At 35.2% G+C, this 26585-nt stretch overlaps 1 protein-coding gene across 15 annotated transcripts in view; it reads left to right on the forward strand.

Moving 5' to 3' along the window:
- Positions 1-996: 996 nt before the first annotated feature.
- Positions 997-26585, forward strand: part of SEC31A (SEC31 homolog A, COPII component) — a 104388-nt gene continuing 78799 nt past the window's right edge. For 12 of the 15 annotated variants that reach the window (XM_077142982.1, XM_077142983.1, XM_077142984.1 and 9 more), the window contains exons 1-7: positions 997-1146; positions 7939-8018; positions 8703-8826; positions 9697-9895; positions 11844-11939; positions 12874-13014; positions 25943-26085. In XM_077142982.1, the coding sequence (XP_076999097.1) occupies positions 7940-8018; positions 8703-8826; positions 9697-9895; positions 11844-11939; positions 12874-13014; positions 25943-26085 (782 nt within the window). In that variant the 5' untranslated portion in view covers positions 997-1146; position 7939. The remainder of the gene's footprint in view (positions 1147-7938; positions 8019-8702; positions 8827-9696; positions 9896-11843; positions 11940-12873; positions 13015-25942; positions 26086-26585) is intronic. The other 3 variants (XM_077142996.1, XM_077142994.1, XM_077142997.1) reach the window with 1 other exon arrangement.

Consider the following 26585-nt stretch of genomic DNA (forward strand, 5'->3'; position numbering starts at 1 on the left):
ATGTATTAGATGGTAGATTATTTGGGTAAAGTTCTAATAAGCCCTGCCTCCAGATAAAAGCAGGTGGTCTGAAATAGGACAGTGACAAGTAGAAGGCCTTTTAGAACACCCTAGAAATTACCCGGTGTAGGTTGTTGATCTATTTCTAAAACTTGAAGGGTACATTACCTGTAAGAGGGTGTCGGGAAGCGTGCATTAAAAGTTCAAAATGTTCCTACCCTTTAGCACTTAGTGTTTCTCATATTTTACTTATCTGTACAAAAAAAAGAAACGTTACATCTGGTAACAACTACTATAAAACGCTTTAGGAAAGTTGGTTTTTAATTGAAATGTAATGGGGAAAAAGCTGGTTGAATTAAGGCGGTTGGATTTAGATGCTGTTTCAGCAAGTCGTCATCCTGTGGTTTGCTTCATTGTAAAATAATTGCTCCTAAACTATATCAGAAAAAAAGGAATACAACGCACCTAATTAGATGGCAGGCTTTAGCAAAAGCCAGGAAAATACTAGTGGCCAAGGGCGAGATCTTAAATGATACCAATTGGAATATCCCCTCACCCAATCTGCCTCGGTGGAATAACAAATCTGCTACCATTTCAGGCCCCCTTACGTACTTAGACAATTGGAGAAAGTAAACTTATGTTCACAACAACTTTCGGTTATAACCAAATAAACAAGTAATAAACTACAGATACTCAAATTGCCCTTGAATCCTCATTTTCAGGTCTGCTGAGTATTAAGGGCACCTCAGGATTAGTGCTCCGTGACGTTCTTGGGAAGCCGTGGCCATTCTCCGGCATAAAGCAAACCCCAGCAAGATCTTCCTTTCTCGTAGCCCTGGCCCTCACATGGACAACCTGTGAGCAACCCCACAGAGGCAAATCCCTTCCCTCTAGGGCGCTGGAGGCGGCTGAATGGACTCAGGTTACCCAGCCGGTAGCTCCTCCCGGAAGTGCTGTGGCAGGCCGGCGCCAAAGGGGCGTGGCGTCGGTGCCGGAAGTGTCGGCCGGACGGGCGGGGCTGCGGGTGCCACGTTGGAGCGGAACGTGGAAGTGTCCCCAGCCGGGAGCGGGGGTGGTGGCGAATTCAGCGAGAGTCCTACGAGCGCTACGCTAACGCAGGAGCCGGTGGCTGAGGGTCTCCGCTAGGTGAGTCCTCTCCTTTCTCTCTTCGCCGGTCCCCCGACCTCAGGGTTGGGTTCGAGCCCAAAGCTAGGTCACCGGCCTCAGTCATCGCCGGCGCCTTCCGCCCTTGAGGCCCGGTCTCTGGCGGCGCGCCCCTGGTCTTCGTTTCGGCCCGGCCCGGCCCGACCTGACAACTCCTGGCGTCCGAGCTGCTTCGGGGATCACGCTCTTCACATCCGTTGATGTTTCCACAGCGGACCCGGAGCTCCGAGGCTCACGACGAGATGTCCTGCCGAGGAGCCCAGCCGGGCGATTAGTGGGGTCTGAGGTTAGGAGACCTTCGGAGCCTGTGCACAAAGAAGTACAACCCTCGAGAGCTGGGGAAAGAAACAAACCTCGAGATTACTTTACTAGTCTTCAGTTTGCTAAGGATTTTTTGTTTATATTTGAGCTATTGCCGACTTAAAGGCCCGTACATTTGAACTGAAGGATAATGTCGGTTAACCAGATTGGATCATTTTAAGGGCAATAGTCGTCAGTCGCAGCCTGTATTATATTTCGAAGGAAGTCTTACGAAGTATTTCATGTTTTTGCTAGTAAGTTGTTATAGTAAGAATTTAAATCCCGCACTGGTTGTAAAAAAATCAAAACATTGCGTTATTAACTTTTGTTGTGAGCTCAAGGAACTAATTTTACTTGGGTCTGCTGTGATGTTCTGTGTCAAAATCGTCCTATTAAACCACCTTTTCTAAGATAAAACAGAAATTTAGTTGTCTTTATTCAGTAATTGTAACAGTATGTAGTTGACAATTAGAGGCTCATTTTTATATTTTATATGTTCTTCTACGTTTTCTGTATATACCGATTATTCTAGAGCTGGCCAAAGCAGACACCTTTTTTAGGTGGTTCTTGTAGGCTGTTTTCCATCATCTCATAGTTACAGCTTTGAAAAACTTTTGTAGACTAAGAACTTTTAAAAAAATTTTTTGCATGGACAGGCACCGGGAACGAACCCAGGCCTCCAGCATGGCAGGCCAGAACTCTGCCACTGAGCCACTGTTGGCCGCCCTAGACTGAGAATTTTTTGATAACTTGAAGTGTTTCTGTAGTTGTTAATTTCTGTTACGTACGACCCCAGTTATTTGGGAAACAGGAGATTTGAGATGGATTTAGAATTATACTGCTTAATTTTATATAAGCAGGTTCTTTTCTGAAACTAATAATGTAGGAATAGAAGGAAATTTATAAACTATAAAGAGCAGTGATTCTTGATCTTTTGGGAATCCACTCCCTTTTGAGAATATGATGAAAGTGTTTGATCATCTTCCTAGAAGAATGAATGTACATGTGCACATAACGATTTCCTGAGTAATTTCATGGGGTTCAGAATTTTTAAGTTAAAAATCCTCATAAAGTGATATTATTAAATTGATTTAAAATTTTTTCAGAAATGTCCTTCTTAGGTAGGCTAATTTCTTAGATAGCTCAAAAAGCTTTATTTATTGTAGACTGCAGTAATTATGACTCCATTTAGCTCCGTGACCAATATCCAGTTGGTTCTTCTTTCATTTGGTTTTAGATGAGTTGGATGGGTGCCTAGAGTATTGGTACTAGTAAATAAATCCTTTAGAATAAGTGCTCTCATTCATAATGAGATATTCTGCTCCAGGATGGATTTTTAGGACTCAAAAATTCTGATTTTCTTACCTCTTACTTTAAGCAGTATAGTTCTGCTCTATAGATAGCATTGAAGGCTGGAATTTTTTTTCAAAGAATACTTGTGTTGGGTTTTAGGATTGCTTCGCAAAATTAGCATTTTGAAGATGAGCAGAAAGAAAAATTTCATTGCATGCAGTTATTGTGGAGAGAAGCTTGGATGAAAAATAAGTGTTCTAGTCTGGAACATAAATATTTTTCAACAGATGTATTTTTCAGGATTCATTCAGATAGACATTTTAAATTGCTGCTTTTGTAATAGCTGACATTTATGAACATTTATTTACTATAGGCCAGGCACTGTTCTAAGCACTCTTTGTGTTCTACCTTGTTTAATTCTTACAGCTTGCTGTTGATGTCCTTATTTTACTGATGGGGGAGCCAAGAAACAAAGTTACATCCCAAAGTCAAAGTTAGGAAGTGGTGGGAAGAGCTGGGATTTTAACTGAGGGTGTCTGGCTCCAGCTGATGCTTTTAACTGCTGTGCTGGATAGACTGTCTTGTAGATGGTTTATGGGAACAAACTACTATCCTCACAGTTTTTAAAAAATATTTTCATACTGATTATATTCTGTTTAAAATATTCTGGAATGAAACTCTTTTGCATGGCATGAATTTTTATCATATATAATTTTGAAAGAAAAATCACTAAAAGCTTTTAAAGTAAATCTCACTTGAGAAGTACATGATTTAATTGAAACCTTCATATTTTCAAAGAAGTTACAACTAAAGATAATTATCTTTTTAAAAGAAGGAAATATGCATCCAGGTGAAGCTGTATTTCCATAGCATTCCTAGTAGTTTGAGAATGATTATACTAAGTGGATTATGCTACATTTGTTTCATTGTATTCAGACCACATAAGATCTGACCATTGGTCTAAGCCATTGTTATAGTGATAAATATTTTTTTAAAAGATGGCATTGCAGCCTTTTGTTCAGAGTAGGTTAATAAGTGGCACCACTTCTGATGGAACTTTGAGTACTAAAGCCAAAAATTAAACTTTTCTAAAAGCTTTGAATTCCCTCTTAACCATTTTATGTTCTTGTCAATTTGTCTCTTTTTCTTTCAGTAAATGTTACATGTTAACTAAGTATTCATGGATTAGGTAGTCCTTGTTGTACCTTTTCTCTTAGAGAAACTGTTAATGTATTTAGTTGTTTTATATATATGTATAGCTATTTTGCTTTTTACTTTTAGAAATTATTCTGAAGGCATTTTATAAAACCTTTTTCTCTCTAGCAATACTTTCCTATATTTTTTAAAAATTAAGAATTCTGAAATTAAATGTTTTACCTGGAACACGTCTGAGAGAATACAGATCTCCTCAGTCCATTTGTATTCTTTTAAATGTAAGCATTCAAAATAAAACAAAACTTTTTAACTGTCTCATTTCATGCTAAGTAGTCCAAAAAGGGTAAAAGTTGTAATGTCAGATTGAAAACAAGACATTATTGTCTAGTTAGTGAGATAAGATGGAATATAAAACAGTTGGTAGAAAATGCAATTGGAAAATATATAAGCAATATATGCTAATAGAATATTCTAAATTGTTCAGTTAAAATGGGATAAGATACTTTATTATAAAATGTCTAAAGTGTGGAGTAGACAAATATAAACAATTAAGAGATTATTTAGATCAGTGTGGCTTGGGTCGTGGGCAGTTTTCATGAATGAGCTGGAACTTGTACTGATTACTAGAGTGGGTTAGAATTTGGCTGAGAGGAAGGAGAGAGTATTTATATAAATGAAATAGGCCTCTTTTTTACTTCTTAGACATTTGGGATTAAAATACTTATGAAACTATATGCTAGACACTGTTGGCCCTCTTTAAAATGTATTATCTTATTTAAACCTCAAAACATTCCATGAAGGAACTCTTATCCTTATTCTACCAAATGTAGAAACTAGGCATCAGAGTGTTAAATATTATAACCAGAGTGTCATAGCTAAGTAGCAGAGCCAGTATTCAAATCTAGGATTGGCTCGAGGCCATGTGAAACAATTTGCTAATCCTGCTTTTCCCTAACCTTGCACACTTTCTGAAATACATTTCCTCTTTTAATTTCATCATGTATGGAAGTTACATTGCCATTAATTATTTTCTCTAGATGTTAATATTTCTTGTATGATTAAAAACTGAGTACTTGAACATGTTGGAAGTAACAACTGAGAGCTTGGACACTGGAGCTGTATTTCTGAGTTCACATCTTGACTTTGCCCCTTTCTAGTTCAAATTACTTAATATTTCTGTGCTTAATTTTATTGTCTGTGAAATGTTTTTCAACTATAGAGGCTATAGACAATTTTGAACATGTAAGCACTCAGGACATATTGCCAGTTTAAAGCATTTTTAAGGGAGCTATTTGAAGATGAAGTTTATCCTCTAGAGATAACTAGGAAAACTGGCAAAAGTACTGTTGAGGAGCACTAAGTATTTAACTACACACCTGAGACTAAAACCAAAGTGGGTATAAGGAAAAAGAATAAAATATAAATATCCTGATAAGGTAGGAATTGATTATACAGCTAATAAAAATTAAGGCAAGTGGTGAGTGGAAAGTTGGTGGTAGAGTAACTTTATGGATTGCATCATTTATAATGGCCAGGGATCAAAGGATATCCTTTTAAAGCTGACAAATCAATTAGTAGAAGTATATTTAACAGTTCAAAGGTAGGCAGTGAGAAAGATAATGCTATTGACTATAATTGTATAATGTCAGAGTGGCAGTAAGATTATACAAACTAATTTCATTTGACAAATACAGAGTCAGTAGTTACTGTGAAAAACAGAGATCAAAGGATGTGAAATTGTTTTAAATTATCATTATAAAGATAGAAATATAAATAGTTTCTAAAATAATACAGATCTTTTTAATTATCAGAAAAATTATAAATACACACACTGACAAAGTGGAGTATTTAAAAATTATAAAACTAAACATAGTAAAATATGATAAAGATCAAACATTTCTGTCACCAATAAATTATAAATGCCTTATCTAACTTTTAAGAGATTTTCCTATTGGATTACCAAGCAAAATCTGCTTCTATGCTGTATTCAGGGCAGACAGTGAAAGCAAAGTGGTTCAAAGGTTAAAAAGGGCAAAGGTATACATGTAAAGCCAAATGAAAAGAAAGCTGGGGTACTGATCTTAATATGAGGCAAGGTGAAATTCAAGCCAAAAGGCATTATATGAGGCAAAGGACCCTTTGTAAAACCAAAGTGTTTACTTGACAGTGAACATTTAACAGTATGACTGTTTATTTTAACAAATAACTACTAAATAATGAAGTAACTTTAATAAAGCAGATATTTCAGGAGGTAGAAGAAATAGACTCAACTGCATTAGTGATAGGATACTTTAATTCACTGTTCTTTTAGTCTAAGAGCAAGTGGACAAAAATAAGGCTACAGGAGACCAAAACAGTAAGGTAGATTTGATTACCATATATCAGACTCGACCCTGAAAGTGCACTCCTTCTCTTCAGGTCCCATGAAACATTTACAAAAACTCACTATATTTTAGGCCCCAAAGAAAACTTCAATAAACTTCAGAAAGTAGAAATAGTGCAGAAAAAGCACAATGCATTAAAAATATAGGCCCTGTCCGCCAAGATATTTATAAAACCTCATAAACAGCTCTTTAATCAGTGGAGAAGTACAACTGGAAATTGTAGACTATATAGTTGAAAACAATAATGAAAACACTAGGAATCTATGCAGTGCTCAGAGAAAAGAATAAAAAATGAGTGAATCAAGCATTTAACTCAAAAGCTAAAAATCAAAGAACAAACTAAGCCAAAAGAAGGTAAAGTAAGGAATTAACAAAAATAAAAGCAGAAATTAATGAATTAGACAATAAAAAATAGAACTATTAAATCCAAGAAAATTAGAAAATCTGTATAAAAATAAAGGATTATCAAAGGAAAATAATTTGCCAAAAATGATTTTAAAAGATAGAGATAATTTAAACAAGTGAATTTCCATAGAATAGGAAAAATTGTTAAAGGCACAACACCTCCAATAAAATACCAGACCTAGATGTTTCGCAAGAGATCCTTATTGAATCCTTAAAGAACCAGTAATTCCGGTGCTGCTATTGAAACTTTTCCAAAGTATAGAAAAAGAAGAACTCCCATATGTTTTTGTGAAACAACTAAAATATTGATATCAAAACCTCAAAAAGATTGCACAAAAGAAGAAAACTGTAAACTAAAGCTCATGATTCTAGAAGTAAAAATCTTTTAAATAAATAAAATCTAGCAGCACATTTAGTAGAAAATACATCATGATCAAGAGTAGTTTGTTCCAGAATGAAAAGATGATTTGATATTAAGAAATATCTTCATATAATTTGGTTAATTGATAAACCTGAGGAGAAAATCACAGTCATTTCCAGTTGCCAAATGGAAAGCAAAATAATTTAGCAAGTTTCTCTAATTTTTAAATTTTATTTATTAATTTAAAAAATTTAACAATAAACAAAAACATTAACATATGATCATTCCGTTCAACATATATAATCAGTAATTCACAATATCATCACATAGTTACATATTCATCATTTCTTAGAATATTTGCATCAATTCAGAAAAAGAAAAAGACAGCAGGAAAAGAAATAAAATGAAAACAGGAAAAAAAGATTATACATACCATACCCCTTACCCCTCGCTTTCATTGATCACTAGCATTTCAAACTAAATTTGTTTTAACATTTGTTCCCCCTATTATTTATTTTTATTCCATGTGCTCTACTCTTCTGTTGACAAAGTAGATAAAAAGAACATCAGACACAAGGTTTTCACAATCACACAGTCACACTGTGAAAGCTATATCATTATACAATCATCTTCAAGGAATGTGGCTACTGGAACATAGCTCTACATTTTCAGGCAGTTCCCTCCAGCCTCTCCATTAGTTTCTCTAATTTTTAATATTGAATATTTCTAATAGATGACACCTAAAAAAATTTGATTCATTGGGGCCTGGGCATTACTAATGTAGTGGATTGTTCAGTCTTTTTCTGTGTAAAATACATTTATATGTTCTATGTTATATGTTTCAGTATGTTCCATGTAAAATATTTTCTTACACAGAATGAAGTTAAAGGAAGTGGATCGCACTGCCATGCAGGCTTGGAGCCCTGCCCAGCATCATCCCATTTACCTAGCTACAGGTAAGTTCAAAGAGAGCAAATAGTATGAATAACATCTCTTCTCTCTACATGTGCTATATTTCTACTTACCCTTCAAGATTTAGCTACACCTTCATCTCGTGGAAAGCCTTTTCCTTCCCTAGCAAAATAACTGACATTCTGCCTATCTAGTGTGCTCCCACAGCACCTTGAGCATCATACTTTTGATCATGATATATTACATATATAGTATCTTCCCCACTCCACAGGCATTGTGTTGTGTTCATCTTTACTTCTCCAGTATTAATCACAATGTTGTACATGTAAAAGACTTTAATAAGTATCAATCTGATGAATGAAAAGCAATTTTGATGCTAGTACTTTCAAGTGGCAAGAGTTGGGATTTATATGACCATAACCAGATACAGTAAATCATAGGACTGTTTTTACAGAGAGCTTTTAAAAAAACTATAGGCTTAAAAAATAATCTGTGTTACCTACCCTTTCAAGCATCATATCCCAATCCTGTTTAATTGTGCTAGAATCTCACTGCTATTGTAATTTAAGCATCTGCTCAGTGAAATACATACTGAGATTTCAGCTGCTACTGCAGCATTCATGGGAAAGAAAATTGAAAAACATGCTTTTCATTTCTGTTTTCTACAGTTTTTTTTTTTGAGTCTTTTATTTTTACATGTGTAGTTACCATAAACATATTTTCTATAGGAACATCTGCTCAGCAGTTGGATGCAACATTTAGCACCAGTGCTTCCCTTGAGATATTTGAGTTGGATCTTTCTGATCCATCTTTGGATATGAAATCTTGTGCCACTTTCTCTTCTTCACACAGGTATGAAGTTCAGCTTTAAATTCATATGATTATTTAATTTTATGTTGTAGCTGATGTTTAGTCTTTCTATAGTTGTGCTGTTAATAGGAACTACAAGGGATGCCATCAGTGACATGAAATACTTTGTGAAAATTTATATATATCAATGAATTTATTCTGAAATAAAAGAGGTGTATATATATTGTAATGATTTTATTATTGCTGTTATATGTAGGGTAGGGAGGAAAGGCTCTAATTTCTAGTATTTTTTTTTTTCATGGCGTAGTAGAGTTAACTTTTTTCCATCTCCTTTAGCTCACCTATTTAGAAAAAAAGATAGATGAAAAAAAGGTCTACTTGAAAATGTATTAAAATGTTAATAGTGATTACGTCTGAATGCCAAGAAATTTTATGTTTTTCCTCGTGTTTATATTTAAAATTATAAGGTGGTGCAAGGGTACTTCGGTGGTAGAATTTTCACCTGCCATGCAGGAGACCCTGGTTCAATTCCTGGACCATGTACTTCCCCCGAAAAAAAATTATATTTCATAGACAATTTTATTGACATGATTTCTGATATGGTAGGAATTTCAGACAGTCACTGAATTTGTGACAAGGAAGCTGGCTCTGTAAGGAACACTAAAGGGAGTACTACATGCAGATAGGAGAAGACAGGAGAGAGAGAGCTGGAGAAAAGTAAAATGAAAAAATGAAAGCTATCAGTAAACATAAAAAAGAGAAAAAATAATAGATATGACATATAAAATCCAAAAGGCGCAGATTGGAAGTGCTGCTTTTTGAATATATATGAAATATTCATAACTAAATATTTAATTTGAAATTGTTTTCTTTGACTTAAAAATGAGTTATTTTACTCATTTTATCTTAAAGGTACCACAAGTTGATTTGGGGACCTCATAAGATGGATTCCAAAGGAAATATCTCTGGAGTTCTGATTGCAGGTGGTGAAAATGGAAGTATTATTCTTTATGATCCTTTGAAAATCATAGCTGGGGACAAAGAAGTTGTGATTGCCCAGAATGACAAGCATACTGGCCCAGTGAGAGCCTTGGATGTGAACATCTTCCAGGTTAGATTTTCATGCTTATTTATAACTCTTACAATATATACGGCTCTATTTTAAATTATGTTTGTGCATCCACTATGCTTCAGTCCTGGAAATGAAGGCTTAAAGTGCGTTTTATGAGGAGGATGAATGAGTTATATTTGAAGAATGGTAAGTTCAGAGTTAGGTAAAAGGTGAATAATACTAATTCCATGGAGGGTGTTTTAGTTTGCTAATGTAATATAAATGTAATGTACCAGAAATGGGTTGGCTTTTATAAAGGGAATTTATGAAGTTAAAAGTTTACAAAATTCTAAGGCATAAAAATATCCACAGAAAGATATCTCCATTCCACAAAAGGCTGATCTGGGAAGGCATATAGCTGGTGCCCCTGCTGTTCCTTTGGCTTCTGGTTTCAAACAGCTTCCCCAGGAGCATTTTCTTTCTGAATCTGCTAACATCTCTGTGCAACTCTGAATTCTTCTCCAAAATGGTTCCCTCTTAACAGACTCCAGTAACCAACTCACCTTGAGTGAGTGGAGACATTATCTCCATGATCCCACCCACAATTGGGTGGGTCATGTATCTGTGAAAGCAACTTAATCAAAAAGATCCCTCCCTACAATATTAAATCAGGATTAAAGAACATGACTTTTCTGGGGTATACAACAGCTTCAGACCGGCAAAGAGGTATATAGAAGCCTGGAGGTACACTGCCATCTGATTAGATTTTTTTCTTCCCAAACATTAGGAACCCCATAAGTTGGAAGCCTTGCCTTTTAAAAATTTGTGGTAGTCTAACCTATAAAACTGGTACCTAACTGATGCTTTGGTATTTTTTAATCCGCTGTTAATATTTAATTCAGAAGTTCTGTATTTATGACAGAGATTTGCTACTCTGCCAATAATTACAAGCATTTAACTAAGCAAACATACTACAAATTCTGTGAATAGGTAGTTAAGAATCTTTAATTTCCAACTGTTGTCACCATAAACATTACTAAATACTCATAGAAATGCACACTTAATACAGATCTTGAGTTACAGGATATTTAATTATAACCACCATAAAATGGATATTATAGTTAAAAAGTTTTAGGTAATTATTTTTCTTGTGTAATGATAGTTAGGATTTAGAAATTCTGAAACCCAAACGTCTTCACTTTTTACTGTTTGTGGTATCTTCCTTTTTGATCACATAGTTCCTTTGTCAATTGACTTCAACATCTATTTTTTTGGTAAAAATATCTGGAATTGTAGGTGACTACTACCATAGAATTCCTTTGTTTTCATGGTTATATGCTAGTTAATTATAGAAGAATTTATGAGAATGAACAGTAAAGAAATGAAAGTTAATTTATGACGTCCAGTCCACAATTTTAGGGTCTTTTTAACCCTTAAGATATATAACAGAGATAATCTAGAAATACTGCCACCAGAAACAAAATTGAGTATAAATGAACTAGAAATATGTACACATTTAACACGAGATTTTACTAGTCCTATTCTGTCCTTCCCCAGAAATATATTGAGAAGATATCTTTAGGTTTATAATTCAGCTATTTTTTAAAGCAATGATTGGTGATCTTCTGTTGTTTCCCCATCAGATCCCCTTCCAGAGATGAAAAACTACATATGGTTGCGTAATTGATGTTTTTAAGACTTTTTATCCACATAATTGTTCTTTTTTTAATGTCTTATATTTAAATTAGTTCTGCTATCAGCAGAAATGTTTTTTGTCAATTAGAATTTTGTATTATAGCATGTTTCTCTTTAAAACTATTGTAATTTGCATGAGAATTATCATGGATAATTATTTAGGAAGGGTGATTTCATGCATATGTGTTTTGCTTTCATAATTAACAAAAAATATATATGAGGTAAAACTAACAGACTTTTTGGCTCTGAACTGAATTATTCTGAGAGTTCTCTTAATTATTCATAAATACTATTTAGTTACTTCTTATTGCAGACTAATCTAGTAGCATCTGGCGCTAATGAATCAGAAATCTACATTTGGGATCTGAACAATTTTGCAACTCCAATGACACCAGGAGCCAAAACACAGGTATTACATTGATTTTGATAAAGAAATCTTGGAGGGGTTGGGGACTAGCAAAAGTAGTTCTTCATAGTGTATTTATTTCAGTTTTAAAGTTCATCATGCAAAGTTTATGTTTAATACCATTGTTTAGATGTCATTAATTTTCTTTCTGTATATAATTAACAAATATATTCCTTCAAAGCATTAGTGGGTCCTTCATTCAACAGCAGACGTTCATTCAGCACGTACCACCTGCCAGATATTGTTCAATAAAGTAGAAATACTGCAGTGTACAAAATGGACCAAAATCATTAGAAATTTTCCTAGATACATACTTATTTTTTACATTCTATGTGATAGCCACTTTCTGTATTCAACTGTTGGTTAAAATATATTTTTATTCCAATCTTAGAATAAAATAGAAAAGGAAACTTTAAAAAAATGCAGCCCTTTTTCATGTGTATTTCCCATAGGTTGTATAGGAAGAGTCCTCCACTTTTTTCCTTGAGTTTTGTTATGTTGTATAGATTATTTACTTTGAGTACTCATTATAACTAGCCCTAACATTTTCACAATGTGAAAGGTGATATAATGGTAGCATATGGTCTACCATTTATAAAGATATTTTTCTAATGATTCAAGCCTTAAATTTTCTCGTGCTTTATTGTCCATCATATCACCCATCTATTAACATTTGCAGAAAAAGAAACATTGCTAGGTTTATATTAGGAATGTAATAAGTGCTTGTTGAACGAACCAATGTTAAACACAATACAGTATTTGAAGTTCCGTATACATGGACTTTAAATTGTATTATACATTTTGGGAATATAAAACAAATTTGTGGAATGAATGAATCAGATTTTTAAGTAAACAATTTTTTTAAATGAAAGATTAGATTTTGCAATTAAATGTTACTAAAATAAGAAAATGGTTGTTAATAGCTTATTCTTTACAGCCCCCGGAAGATATCAGCTGCATTGCTTGGAACAGACAAGTTCAGCATATTTTAGCATCAGCCAGTCCCAGTGGTCGGGCCACTGTGTGGGATCTTCGAAAAAATGAACCCATCATCAAAGTCAGTGATCATAGTAACAGGGTAAGTATGATTGATTTGTGACAAACATGTTTGCCTCTATGGTATTGGTAAAGTTGGCAACAAAATTTCTGTAAAGCCATAATCAGCTTCTCATTGAGTGTCTGTTGGAATGAAAGATTTTTTCCCCAAGGAAAATTTTTAAAAATGGCTAATAAGTGAGTTTTGATATTACTAACGATGAAGAGGTTAAGCAAAGGGCTTAATCTATGATAAAGTGATTGTTTAGCTTTCCTAGATGTGTCAATATTTCAATTCATCCTTAGCTTTTTCTAGAATGTAGTGTTTTCCTGCTGAGAATTTTATGACTGAACTTGTAGTCTCCAATCTCCTGGCTTTGACTCTTCCCCTGATTTAGGTAATACTCAGTAAGCACTGTAATATAACACGTTCTTTTTTTTGTTTGGTTTTAATGTATTTTTATTAATAAAACAACATACAAACACATAAATTGTTCTTAACATGCAAACATTCTATGCATGGTATACAGTCAGTGGCTCACAATGTCATCATCACATAGTTGTGTGTTCATCACCATGATCATTTTTTTTTGAGCATTTGCAACTATCCAGAAAAAGAAAAAAGAAAAAAAAGCTTATACATACCATACCCCTCACTCGTCCCTCTCCTTGACCACTCGTATTTCAGTCTGCTCAATTTATTTTAACCTTTGTTCCCCCTATTATTTATTTATTTTTTATCCATATTTTTTACTCATCTGTCCATACCCTGGATAAAAGGAGCATCAGACAAGGTTTTCACAATCACGCAGTCACATTGTAAAAGCTATATCATTATACAGTCATTCAAGAAACATGGCTACTTTCAAATACTTCCCTCTAGCCACTTCAATACACCATAAACTAAAAAGGAGATAGCTGTGTAATGCATAAAAATAACCGCCAATATAACCTCTCGACTCTGAAATCTCTCAGCCACTGACAATTTATTTTGTCTCATATCTGTCTTCACCCTTTTGGTCAAGAAGGTTTTCTCAGTTCCTTGATGCCAGGTCCTGGCTCATCCCAGAGTTTCTGTTGTACATTGGCAGGAGATTTACACCCCTGGGAGTCGTGTCCCATGTAGAGAGGAGGAGGGCAGTGAGTTCAATTGCCATGTCAGCTTAGAGAGAAAGGCCACATCTGAGTAACAAAAGAGGTTTTCTGGGGGTGACTCTTAGGTCTAATTTTAAATAGGCTTGGCCTACCCTTTGCAGGGATCAGTTTCATAGGGGCGAACCCCAGATCAAGGGCTTGGCCTATTGATTGGTTGTCCCCACAGCTTGTGAGAATGTCAGAAATTGTCCAAATGGGGAAGTTGAGTATTTCCCTCTTTCTTCCCATTCCCCCAAGGGGACTTTGCAAATATTTCCTGTCCAAATCACTCTGGGATTTATCGGGGCATCACACTTACTGGACAAACCAACAAAATCTCATGCCCTATTCAAGATTCTATGTACTTACGGTGTTCAGTTAAATTGACCATATAAGTTAAATTAGAAAATGCGGTAGCCAAAATGTAAATTTTGCACTGAATAAACATCTCTCCCTTTAGTCTCACACAGTTGTTGTAATTTTAAAATATGGATGATAGCATCCTTTACCCAGTCTTCTGATATACCTTAGTCCTGTCCAGATTAGCTTCATATAATTTAAAAACTACAACAATAACAAGCTAGTTAAGAGTGACATCTTGAACATGGCGCTATAAGACATCCCTTAGAGAAGTTTCCTCTCAGAATTAAATAAAAGGAAAAATCTTGCTTGCTTGGAACTCTGGCCTACAGTAGAGACTGGAGAAGGACTCCAGAGGGCTGAATGAACTAAAAAGAAAAAAACACAAAAATTAGATAGGAGATTTGTGTTCTGAAATCCCAGTCTGGATGTCTCTCCCTACTTTGGTTGCACACAGCTTAAAGGTTACACAGAGATAGCATGGCTTACATCCTTCCCACTGCAGTTACGCACCATGGGCCACTCACAGGGACAAGTTAGGATCCTACCATTTCCTTCCTCAGAGATCTAGTGTAGTACATAAGTGGCTGAGGAATGCGACATACAAAATGCCTCCAGGGAAAAAAGATTGTAGCAGAACTGTTGTTAAGTGCAACAAACAGTCCACTTTCTGTGTTCTGGACTACCTAAATATAAAACAGATCTTTCTGTATTAACCCTAACAGAGAAGAAATCGGGCGCAGAAAAGCCTCATGGAAAAAAAAGTGGGTGGAGGCGACTGACCTGCTGTAAAGCAGGACGGTTCCCAGAACTGAAAAGTATAATGAAAAGTGGGCACTGAGTGAAGAAGAGAATTTAAACAAATCATCAGAGCTGGGGGAAAAAATTCTGTACAGAACAGATCAGGATATCCAGAGAAGGAACAGAGGAAAGAAAGCCTTCTCCTGGAGATGAAAAAACTGGACACAGAAGGGCATTCTTACAAATTGTACCACATATCCAGGATAAGAATCGGGTGTATGGGCATGCCACAGTGGCTCAGTAGGTAGAGTTCTCGCCTGCCATGCTGGAGACCTGGGTTCAATTCCCAGGGCCAGCCCATGCAAAAAATAATAATAATGAAAGAATCAGGTGTAGAAGAGCTGAGAAAATAAGAATTTAAACCCAGTCTACTCTAACGGTCCAGAGTAAGTTGGACCAAGCATCAAAGAAAAGCCTTAACACCAAGTCAAAAAATAAAACCCTAGACAGGAGGGAGAAACTGACTTTCAGGGTTAACACATCAAAATAATTAGATGCTTTAGATATCAGCAGAAAAATTAGAAGCCATGCTAAGAAACAGGAAAATAAGGCTCAGTGAAGGGAACAAATGAAAACTTCACAGGAGACAGAATTTGCAAAAACTGGTCAAGTACGTTAACGCAAATCTCAGTTCAAAGAGATGAAGGGAAATATGGATAGAAATAAACTAAAGATGAATATAGAGAGAAAGTATATTAAGACAACAGTGCTTGGCCAAAAGTAATCCAAAAGTTAAAGAAGAAAGAGCACAGAAGTTATAGGGATGAATGGCACAAAAAATGGAAGCACCAGAAGTGCACAGCAACAGAATTGAGCAGGCAGCAGAAAGAATCAGAGAATGAGAAGTCAGGACAATTAAAATCATACAGTCGGAAGAACCTACAGAGAAAGAATAGGAAAAAAAAATTGAGCAGTGTCTCAGGGACTTGGGTTTCAGCATGAAGCATACAGACATGCATGATGGAAATTTCAGAAAGAGAATAGGGAAAAGGGGCAGAAAGAATATTTTAAAAATAAATATACATGTCTGAGGGGTGTAATGAACTCTAACAAAATAAATCCTAACAGACCTACTCCTAGACACATACTGATCAGGATGTCAATACTAGAGAAGAATAGATAATTCTGAAAATGGCAAGAGAAAAGTGATTCATCATATATGAGATCTTCAATAAGACTAAGTGTTGATTTCTCATCAAAAACCATGGAGGCAAGAAAGGAGTGGTATGATATAACTGAGGTACTGAAAGAGAAAAACTGTCAGCCAGATATTCCTTATCAGGCAAAACTGTCCCTTCAAATGAGGGAAAGAAAAAAAAAACCACAAACCAATAAAATAAAAATTAAAAAATAAATGAATGAAAAAGAAAAAAAAAATGAGGGAGAAGTTAAAGCATTCCCAGGTAAGCAGAAACTGAGAGTTCACCAACAGAAGTCCTGCCCTACAGCAATTGCTAAAGGAGGTTCTTTTACTGTAAAAGAAAAGACAAGAAACAGTTGCTTGTAGTAATGTACAGAAGTGAAGACGTGCAATAAAGCTAACTAAATGTAATTGCAAAACCCAATAATATTGTGTCCACACTATATAATTCTACTCTTTAATTCAAGAGTCTGAGTATAGTTGAACAAGAAAAAAGTCGTATTTCTTGATAATAGGCATGCAAAATACAAAGGGGTAATGTGGGACAAAAACAACTTAAAGAAGGGAAATGGAGGGATATGGGAGCAGAGAATGTGTATACTATTGAAGCTAAGTTGGTATCATTGCAAATTAGTAGTTTGTAAATGTAGGTTGTGTAATACCAACCTCTGGCTGCCCATGAAAAAAGCATTTAAAATATATATAGAAACAGAAGTGAGAAATGGATCAGTCAGATATATCACAAAAGATCAGTTATACAGAAAAGGAGGTTGCAATAAAGGAAAAGAGACAAAAAATTATATGTAAAACCAAAGGACAAAATGGCTGAAGTATGTATGGCCTTTATAGTAATAACATTAAGTGTTAGTGATTTAAAATCCCCCTATCAAGAAACACAGATTGGCAGAATAAATTAAAAAAATAATAATTAAAACACATAAACACACACTCTAGTTATATGTTCTTTAAAGAGACTCTTAAATCCCAAGTCACATAGGTTGAAAGTGAAATCAGGTTAGAAAAAGATAATCCATGCAAGTGCTAACCAAAAGAGAACTGGGGTAGCTATACTCATAGACAAAACAGAGTTTGAGTTAAAATCTGTTGCAACAAAGAAAAACACTATGTCAGTCTACCAAGACAAAGTAGCAATCATAAATATTTATACACCTAACCTCAGTGACCCTGAATACATGTGGCAAATGCTGGTTAAATTCATGGGAAAAAAAGACACCTCTACAATAATTAGTTGGAGACTTCAATATTCAATAAATCACTCTCATCAATAGTTAGAACATCTGTACAGATGATCAGTAAGTTAACAGAGCTTGACTAGTATGATAAATGAACTAGACCTAACAGATACATACAGAACATTGCACCCAAAACAACAAATGCACATTCTTCTCAAGTGTACGTGAATCATTCTTTAGGATAGGCTGCATATTGGGTCACAAAACAAGTCTCAATAAATTTTAAAACATTGAAATTCCAGGAAGCATCTTTTCTGACCACTGTGGAATGGATCTAGAAATAACAGAAAACTGTAAAATCCACAAATTCATGGAAGTTAAATAACACACTCAGTTTGTGGGCCAAAGAGGAAACAATAATGGAAATTAGTGTGCATCTCGAGGTGAATGAAAAGGAGACACAAAATATCAAAACTTGCAGAATGCAGTGAAGGCAGTGGTGAAAGGGAAATTTATAGTCCTAAATGCTTACATTAAAAAAGAAAGAAGAGATAACATTAATGATCTCATTACACACCTGGAGGAACTAGAAAAAGAACGGCAAACTAACCCAAAAGCAAGCAGGACAGAGATTAGTGGAAATAAGTGAACTAGAAATAAAAGAACAACAGAGAGCATTAACAAAACCAAAACTTAGGCCATTGAAAAGATCAATAAAAATGACAAACCGTTAGCTAGACTGACAAAACGAAGGAAGAGGATACAAATAAATACATCTGAAATGAGAAACATTATTACTGAACCCATAGAAATAAAAAGGATCACAAGAGGATACTATGAACAACTGTATGCCAATGAAGTAGTCAACCCAGATGAAATGGTTAAATTTGTAGAAACACACGAACAGCCTACACTGAGTCAGGAAGAAGTAGAAGACCTCAGCAGACAAATTACAAGTAAATTGATTGAATTAGTCATTAAAAACCTCTCAAGAAAGAAAAGCCTAAGACCAGGTGCCTTCACAGGGGAATTCTACCAACCATACCAAGAAGAATTAATAGCAATCCTGCTAAAACTTTTCCATAAAATTGAAGGGCAGGGAATATTATCTAACTCGTTGTATGAGACCAACATCACACTCACACCAGAGCCAGGTAAAGGTACTACAAGAAAAGAAAACTGCAGGCCAATTTCTCAAATATAAATGCTAAAATCCTCAACAAAATACTTGTATCAAATCTAGCAGCACATTAGAATTATATAGCATGATCATGTGGGTTTTATCCCAAGTATGCAAGAGTGATTCAATGTAAGAAAATCAATAAATGCAATACACCACATTCACAAAATGAAGGGAAATAAACTATGTGATCCTCTCAATTGATGCAGACAAAAGCCTACATCAGTTCTTGATAAAAACACTGAGGAAAAGAAGTAAACTTCCTCAACATGATCAAGTGTATATATGAAAAACCTAATGCTAGCATCATACTGAATGGGTAAAGATTGAAAGCTTTCCCTGTAAACTCTGAAACAAGGTAAGTATGCCCCTGCTACCACTATTATTCAGTGTTGTACTAGAAGTTCTAGCCAGAGCAGTTAGGCAAGAAAAAGAAATGAAAGGCTAGAAGTTCTAGCCAGGGCCGTTAGGCAAGAAAAAGAAATGAAAGGCATCCAAATTAGAAAGGAATAATCAAAACTTTGTTTCCTTAGATGACATGTTTGTATATATAAAACCAAGAAATCTACAACTAAGCTACTAAAGCTAATAAATTCAGCAAAGTGTCAAGGTAAAGTTCAGCATGCAAAAATCAGCAGTGTTTCTGTATACTGGTAGTCAGCAATCTATGGAAGAAAACAAGACAAACATTCCATTTACAATAGCAGCTACAAGAGTCATATATCTAGGAATATATTTAACCAATGATGTTAAGGACTTATATATGGAAAACTACAGAACTTTGCTAACAGAAATCTAAGAGGATGTAAATAATGGAAGGCCATTCCATGTTCATGTATTAGAAAACTCAATATTGTTAAGAAGTCAATTCAACCTAAAATGATTTACAGATTCATTACAATTCTGATCAATGTTCCAGCAGCCTACATTGCAGAAATGAAAAAGCCAATCATCAAATTTATTTGGAAGCATAAGGGTCCCTGAATAGCCAAAACCATCTTGAAAAAGAAGGGCAAAGTTGGACGGTTCACACTTGAAACTTATTACAACGCTTCAGTGGTCAAAACAGTGTAGTACTGCCACAAGGATAGATACACAGACACTTCTGGTTTGAAGCTGTTATGTACTCCAGAAAAGGCCATATTCTTTTTTTTTTTTTTTTGCATAGGCCAGGCACTGGGAATCGAACCCAGGTCTCTAGCGCAGCAGTTGAGAATTCTGCCTGCTGAGCCACCATTGCACTGCCCAAGGCCATATTCTTTCAAATTACCCCTTTGGGGGGCAGACCTGTTGAGGGTGGACCTTTTGATTAGATTGTTTCAATTGAGATCTGACCAGCTAATAGGTGCATCTTAATAGTTTACTGGAGTTCTTTATAAGAAAATAAGAAGACAAAAGCTAAGAGAGCTGAGGAAGGAAAAAATGCCAGAGAAGCAAGGAAGGACAAATGGAACCTGAAAGCAATAATATCTGGGAGAGAAAGATCAACCGAGCCAGCCATGTCCCTTTGCATGTGACAGAGGAAACCCCAGATGCCTTCAGCCTTTCTCCAGAGAAGTTATCGTCCTGTTGATGCCTTAATTATCATGGCCTTAGGACTATAAATTTGTAAACTAATAAATCCCTGTTGAAAAAGCCAACCCATTTATGGTATATTGCATTCCAGCAGCTTTAGCAAACCCAAATATAGACCAATGGAATTGAATTGAGAGTTCAGAAATAGACCCACACATCTATAGTCACTTGATTTTTTTTTAAATAAAAGCAGATTTTATTAGCAAAATAATTAAAGAAAATAATTAAAAGATAGTAATTAAAAGAGCTTTCAAAAATAAGGCATAGTTACATCACCAGATAAGATGGCACCAACACCTGAAGAGGAGTGCTGGAGAGTTTCAGAAGCAGCATTCCAAGTCTCATTAGTGAAAATCCACAGCAGTTTTGGAGACAGCATTCAAAGTCTCCTTAGTAAAAATTCACAACACAGCATTTTTTCCCGGATAAGATTCTGATGAGGTGCTCTGTCTTTCTCATAAGATTCTCCTCCCCCCTTCTTTCTCATAAATTTCTCCTCTCTTTCACTGACTACTTGCAGTTTTTATGATATCTTTATACAATAGTGGCCAAATTCCAATTTGCTTATGTGACTGGGCCTAGTTTGGTCCTTTGGAAACTGGCTAGGGACCAAGAGGATTTCCTGGGACCTAGATATCCTTATCAAAGTACCCCTCCTGAGAGGATAGCAAGTCCTCCCAGCCAAAGTGTACATTTCAGTTGTTTTTTTTTACCAAGGTTACGTAATAGCAACGTCAGTTGCATGCAGTGGCAACATCAGTTGAACAAAACAGACTCTACAAATTTATCTTTTCCTTACATTCGACCCTTAGAGTCTGATCTGTTCACAGTGTAAGCCATGGTCATGTTTTGGGTAAATTTATTTTATACATATATATTCATTTAAATACAGGACAAATCATTAAAATATTATTATGTAGGTACAAAGGAATTCAGGTATCTATATGATTTGAGCATCACTTAGCCAGTACAATAAGAGTATACATTAAGAACACATCCACTTACAGCAATAGTACTTTAGATTAATGAACTAAGCCTCCTATTCTGGGACAAGAGAAAAATTCACCTAGTCAGTATAGTATTCTTCAATGGTATAATATTTTTAAATTAATAGATTAAGCCACCTGGTCTGGGGCAAGAAAAGGAATATCTCCCATCCAGTACAGTATTTTTTGAGTAAGAGATCAAGCCACCTGGTCTGGGGCAAGAAAAGAAACATTACCCAGCCAGTACAACATTTATAAAACAAAAAAGAAATATCACCCAGATTCACATAGTCAGGGGAACACAGTACAATATGTTAGGAGGCAAACAGACACATTACCCAATGGGTACATTTATAATAGCTACCCTGGTCTAGGGCAAAAACAAGTACATAATGCATTACCCAGCCAGTACAATATTCTTTTTATACTTTTCTTCTATTCTTTTGCCACGGCATCCTCTTGCCATGGCATCTCAGATCAATAGAATCCCATTAAAGGTTTGACAGAGAGTACAACAAGAGAATAAACAACAAAATAGAATCAGAGATGCTATTATACTAATTAATACCAAACACCAAGTACCAGTGAGAGATGGTCACCATAACTGCAAAGGATCTTTGAAAAGAGTGTGTATGACTTTTACTGCCTCATCTATTTCTTGTAAAGTATTTTCAACAGAATTTTAATTTTATCAGATATATATTTATTTAATATTTTACATTTATAACCGCACAAGTTCTTTTTTGAGCAATTGTTAGATTTAGGCAAGTCCAGTTCTGTTCAGTGGTTGAATTATTCATCACAGAAGTCCCTTCAGCTGCATCAGTTGGGAATTCAGTACAGGTTCAGCAGTGAGAAATGTTATATGCTTGGGCATTGGTATGAGTCCATGATGCCAGACTATCAGTCAGTCATTTAGTTGAAGATGATGAACACTGTACCATACTGTGCATAGCTTGTGTGCCTAAATGTCCAGGTTGCTGATGCACCCATTGTGTGGGAGCAGAGTCTTCTTCAGTAATAGTATACACAGCAGTTTTTGCCAAAGCATCTGCAGTAGCATTATACTCATGTTCAGAAGAATTTAAGATTAAATAGGCAGCAGATAAGATGGCACCAACACCTGAAGAGAAGTGCTGGAGAGTTTCAGAAGCAGCAATTCAAGTTTCATTAGTAAAAATCCACAGCAGTCTTGGAGACAGCATTCAGAGTCTCCTTAGTAAAAATCCACAGCAGAGCATTCTTTTCCCAAATGAGATTATGATGAGGTGCCATCACCTGTCTTTCTAATAAGATTCCCCTTCTTCTTTCTCATAAGTTTCTCCTGTAGTCAACTGGTTTTTGATAAGGCTGCCAAGTCCCCTCGTTTGGAAAAGTGTAGTCTCTTCAGCAGGTGGTACTGGGAGAATTGGATATTATATGCAAAAAAATGAAGGAGTACCCCCATTTCAAGCCATATACAAAAATTAACTCAATATGGATCGGAGACTTAAATGTAAGAACCAGGATTATAAAAGTAAAAGAAAATGTAGGGAAGCATTTTCATCATCTTGTGTTAGGCAGTGGTCTTAGACTTTATACCCAAAGCAGAAGCAGCAAAAGAAAAAATAGATAAATTGAATCTCATCAAAATTTAAAACTTTTATTCTTCAAAGGACTTTGTAGCTTACTCATTGGAGAAATTATTTGGAAACCACGTATCCAGTAAGGGTTTAATATCTAGAATTTATAAAGAAATCCTATAGTTCAACAATAAAAAGACAAAGACCTCAATTGAAAAATGAGCAAAAAACTTTAATAGACATTTCTTCAAATAGGATATGCACATTCCTAAATGGCACATGGAATGGTATTCAACATCATTAGCTATTCGTACATGTAAATCAAAACCATGAGATACCATTTCACACCCACTAGAATGAGTACTACTGAAAAAACAGAAAATTACAAGTGTTGGAGAGTGTTTTAGTTTGCTAATGCTGCTGGAATTCATACACCAGAAATGAACTGATTTTTATAAAGGGATTTATTGAGTTACAAAAGTACAGTTCTTTGGAGGAAAGGTAGCTGGCTTTATTTTGGCTTTCTACTTCACATGAGATGGCGTACAGTGATGTCTGCTGGCCTTCCCTCCCGGCTTCTGGGCTCAAACAGCTTTCCTTGGGGCTTTTCTTTTCTGTGTCTCCAAACCTTTGGTCTGAGCTGGTTCTGGACTCTGAGCTACATTGTACTGGGCTGTGCTTCTCTCTCTTTGTTAAAAATTGTAAAATATATATACAAAGCAAAGAAAGAAAAAAAGCAATTTTCAAAGCACAAGTATTTATAAAACATGTCCCAGAATTTGTCATGGGCTACCATTCCACCATCTCATATTTTTCCTTCTAGCTGCTCCAAAACACTGAAGGCTAAAAGAAATACTAATATGGTGATTAGCAGCCATACTTGTTTGTTAAATTACATTCTCTCTTATTACATTTCCTCTTTCTCTTTTAATCCTTCTCTCAGTCTATAGGGATCTTTGGGTAGCACATCTTCTGACTTTTTCATGTACAGGAGTGCCCACACTAAAGGGTAGGGGGGTGTAATTAATTGATAACCTTGGAGAGGTTCGTCCCACTGAGTTTCAGGACCTATCTGACCTCGGAACCCTCTGGAAATTATGTTTCAGGAAGGCAAACCTAGTGTATGAAACTTTTATAGAGTCTCAGTTTGAACCCTGAGTGTTCCTAAGAGTCAACAGGAATGATATTAGTGAGCAAACCATGGCAATTAGCGTTGTCTAACTGAAGCTTGTATAAGAGTGTAGCCTCCAGAATAGCTTCTTGACTCCATTTGATCTCTCTTGACCCCTAATTTTCCTTTTAATCTCTAGAGGCTCCACATGCCCTCATTTGCCAAAAATATAATATTATGCTCTTGAATGCTGCCCTTACCCAAATTGTCCAAGAACCTTCATGCTTAATCCAACAAGAGGCCATACCTGCTTCCAACAGCCAAGCAGAGAACTGGAAAAGTCTATATACCCTATTGTTTCTGCTTCTCAGACTGACCTCATTTTAAGCCTCACTCATTGTGAAAGACACTCCCCTTTGCCAATAGAGATGCAATCAGCCACTATGGAATACAGTTTAACAGTTCCTCAGAATAAACATACAGAATCTCTATATGACCTGACAATGCCACACTATCCGGAAAAATTGAAAGCAGGGACTTGAACAGATGTTTGTATACGAATCTTCATAGTGACATTATTCACAATTGCCAAAAGAGGAAGCCACCCAAGTGTCCATCATCTCATGAATGAATAACCAAAATGTGGTATATGTATAACAATGCAATATCATTCAGCAGTAAAAAGCAATGAAATTCTGGTTTATGCGACAACATGGATGAACATTGAAGACATCACATTGAGGGAAATAAGCCAGAATTTCCTTCGGAAATAAGACCGAAATGCACCTATACTGTATAACCTCACTGATAGTAAATAATTATAATAAGGAAACTCACAGAGTCAGAGTCAGAATCTAGAATATAGGCAATCAGGGGTTGGGTTGGGGTTAGGGAATAGAGAGTTAATGATTAAATTGTGCATAGTTTCCATTTGGGCTCATTGTAAAATTTTGATAATGTATGGTGATAAGGGTAGCACGACATTGTGAATTAAAATAGCAGCACTGAATTATATATATGTGCATGTGGTTAAAAGGGGGAATTTTAGGTCATGTATGTGTTTTACTAGAATAAAAAGTTTTAAAACAGCATAGGACTGCACAACAGTGAATCCTATTGCACATGATAATTGTAGTTAATATTAAATTTAAAAAATTTTTTTCATGAATTACAGCAAGTATACCACACTAATGTAACGTGTTCATTGTAGGGTAGTATATAGGTACTCCATTTTATGTGTTTTATGTATATTTCTGTAAATCTACAACTTCTCTTAAAAAATTAATTAAAAAAAGAATAAGGAACCATGGTGGGGAAAAATCTCTTTGAAGAATATTTCTTCATGATATTATTTTTCTAATGAATGAGGAGTTTTAACACAAAATTTCAGTGAAATGAAGCACAATGAACATGTCAGTCATCTTCTGAACATGTAACAAGATCTTAGCTGTCAGGTAATCCTAAATAGTATTGTTAATTTATTCATGTAAAAATTTAAATGGTATTTGCTGCTTTAGACATTTGTCTTGATTATCCTCATAAAGTAGAGGAATGGTATTTGTTTTTCTTAATTCTTTCATCTCCTTAGTTTCCTTTTCCTGAAAAAAAAATCACAGTTTAAATTTTTGTAATACCATTTCCGTAATTATAATTTTAGAAAAAACTTTATTTTCAGTATAGAATTATTCTGGCCCATGATGGTTTTGTCTGTATCAAATAGCTGGATAAATTGAAAACACTCAAACATCTCACATCTAAGACTGTTTAGTAAAATTTACTAGTTCCAGTTAGTTGTTGATATTTTAAATAACCTGACCCTAAGCTCATGTTTTTGTTTTTGTTTTTTTTTTTGCATATTCTTCAGTTTTCATTTTGAGTTTTTCATAATGTGGTATGTTTGATACAGTGTGAGCCTTAACTATCTGCAGATGCACTGCTCTGGGTTGGCGTGGCATCCTGATATTGCTACTCAGATGGTCCTTGCCTCTGAAGATGATAGATTACCAGTCATCCAGATGTGGGATCTTCGATTTGCCTCCTCTCCACTTCGGGTCCTGGAAAACCATGCCAGGTATAATGCGACTGTTCTAGGGAAATTTTTATTTTTTTAACTGCATTTACTTATTATAAATTATCAGATAACCATGTTTGTGGTTTTTTGTTTTCTTTTTAAATTTTAGAGAATCTACTTTGTCTTGCGAAGTTAGTGTGGATGGTTTGTTTTATATTATGTTTTAAATTAAGCAATTATCATCTCCTTTTCCATACCAAATAATGTTGGCCAAATCATACTATAGCAACATGAAAATGTGTTAAAGATTTTTCCACTACTTATTTCGAGTAATTAGTAAATCAAAATTTCAGTATATCATAACACTCTTGGGCAACCCCTGAAATTTATTATACAAAGCTGATCTTTTGAGGGTCATCATACTTATAAAGATGGAGTCTTTCAAAACATTTGATGTCAGGGGACAATTGAAAAGTTCAACTTCTAAGTTTTTAATTTTAATTTAAAAACAAACATTTATGAGAAATTTGATACTTTGTTCTACTTTTAGTTTTAATGTA

This window comes from Tamandua tetradactyla, chromosome 24, assembly GCF_023851605.1.
Source record: "Tamandua tetradactyla isolate mTamTet1 chromosome 24, mTamTet1.pri, whole genome shotgun sequence".
Classification (NCBI taxonomy): Eukaryota; Metazoa; Chordata; class Mammalia; order Pilosa; family Myrmecophagidae; genus Tamandua; species Tamandua tetradactyla.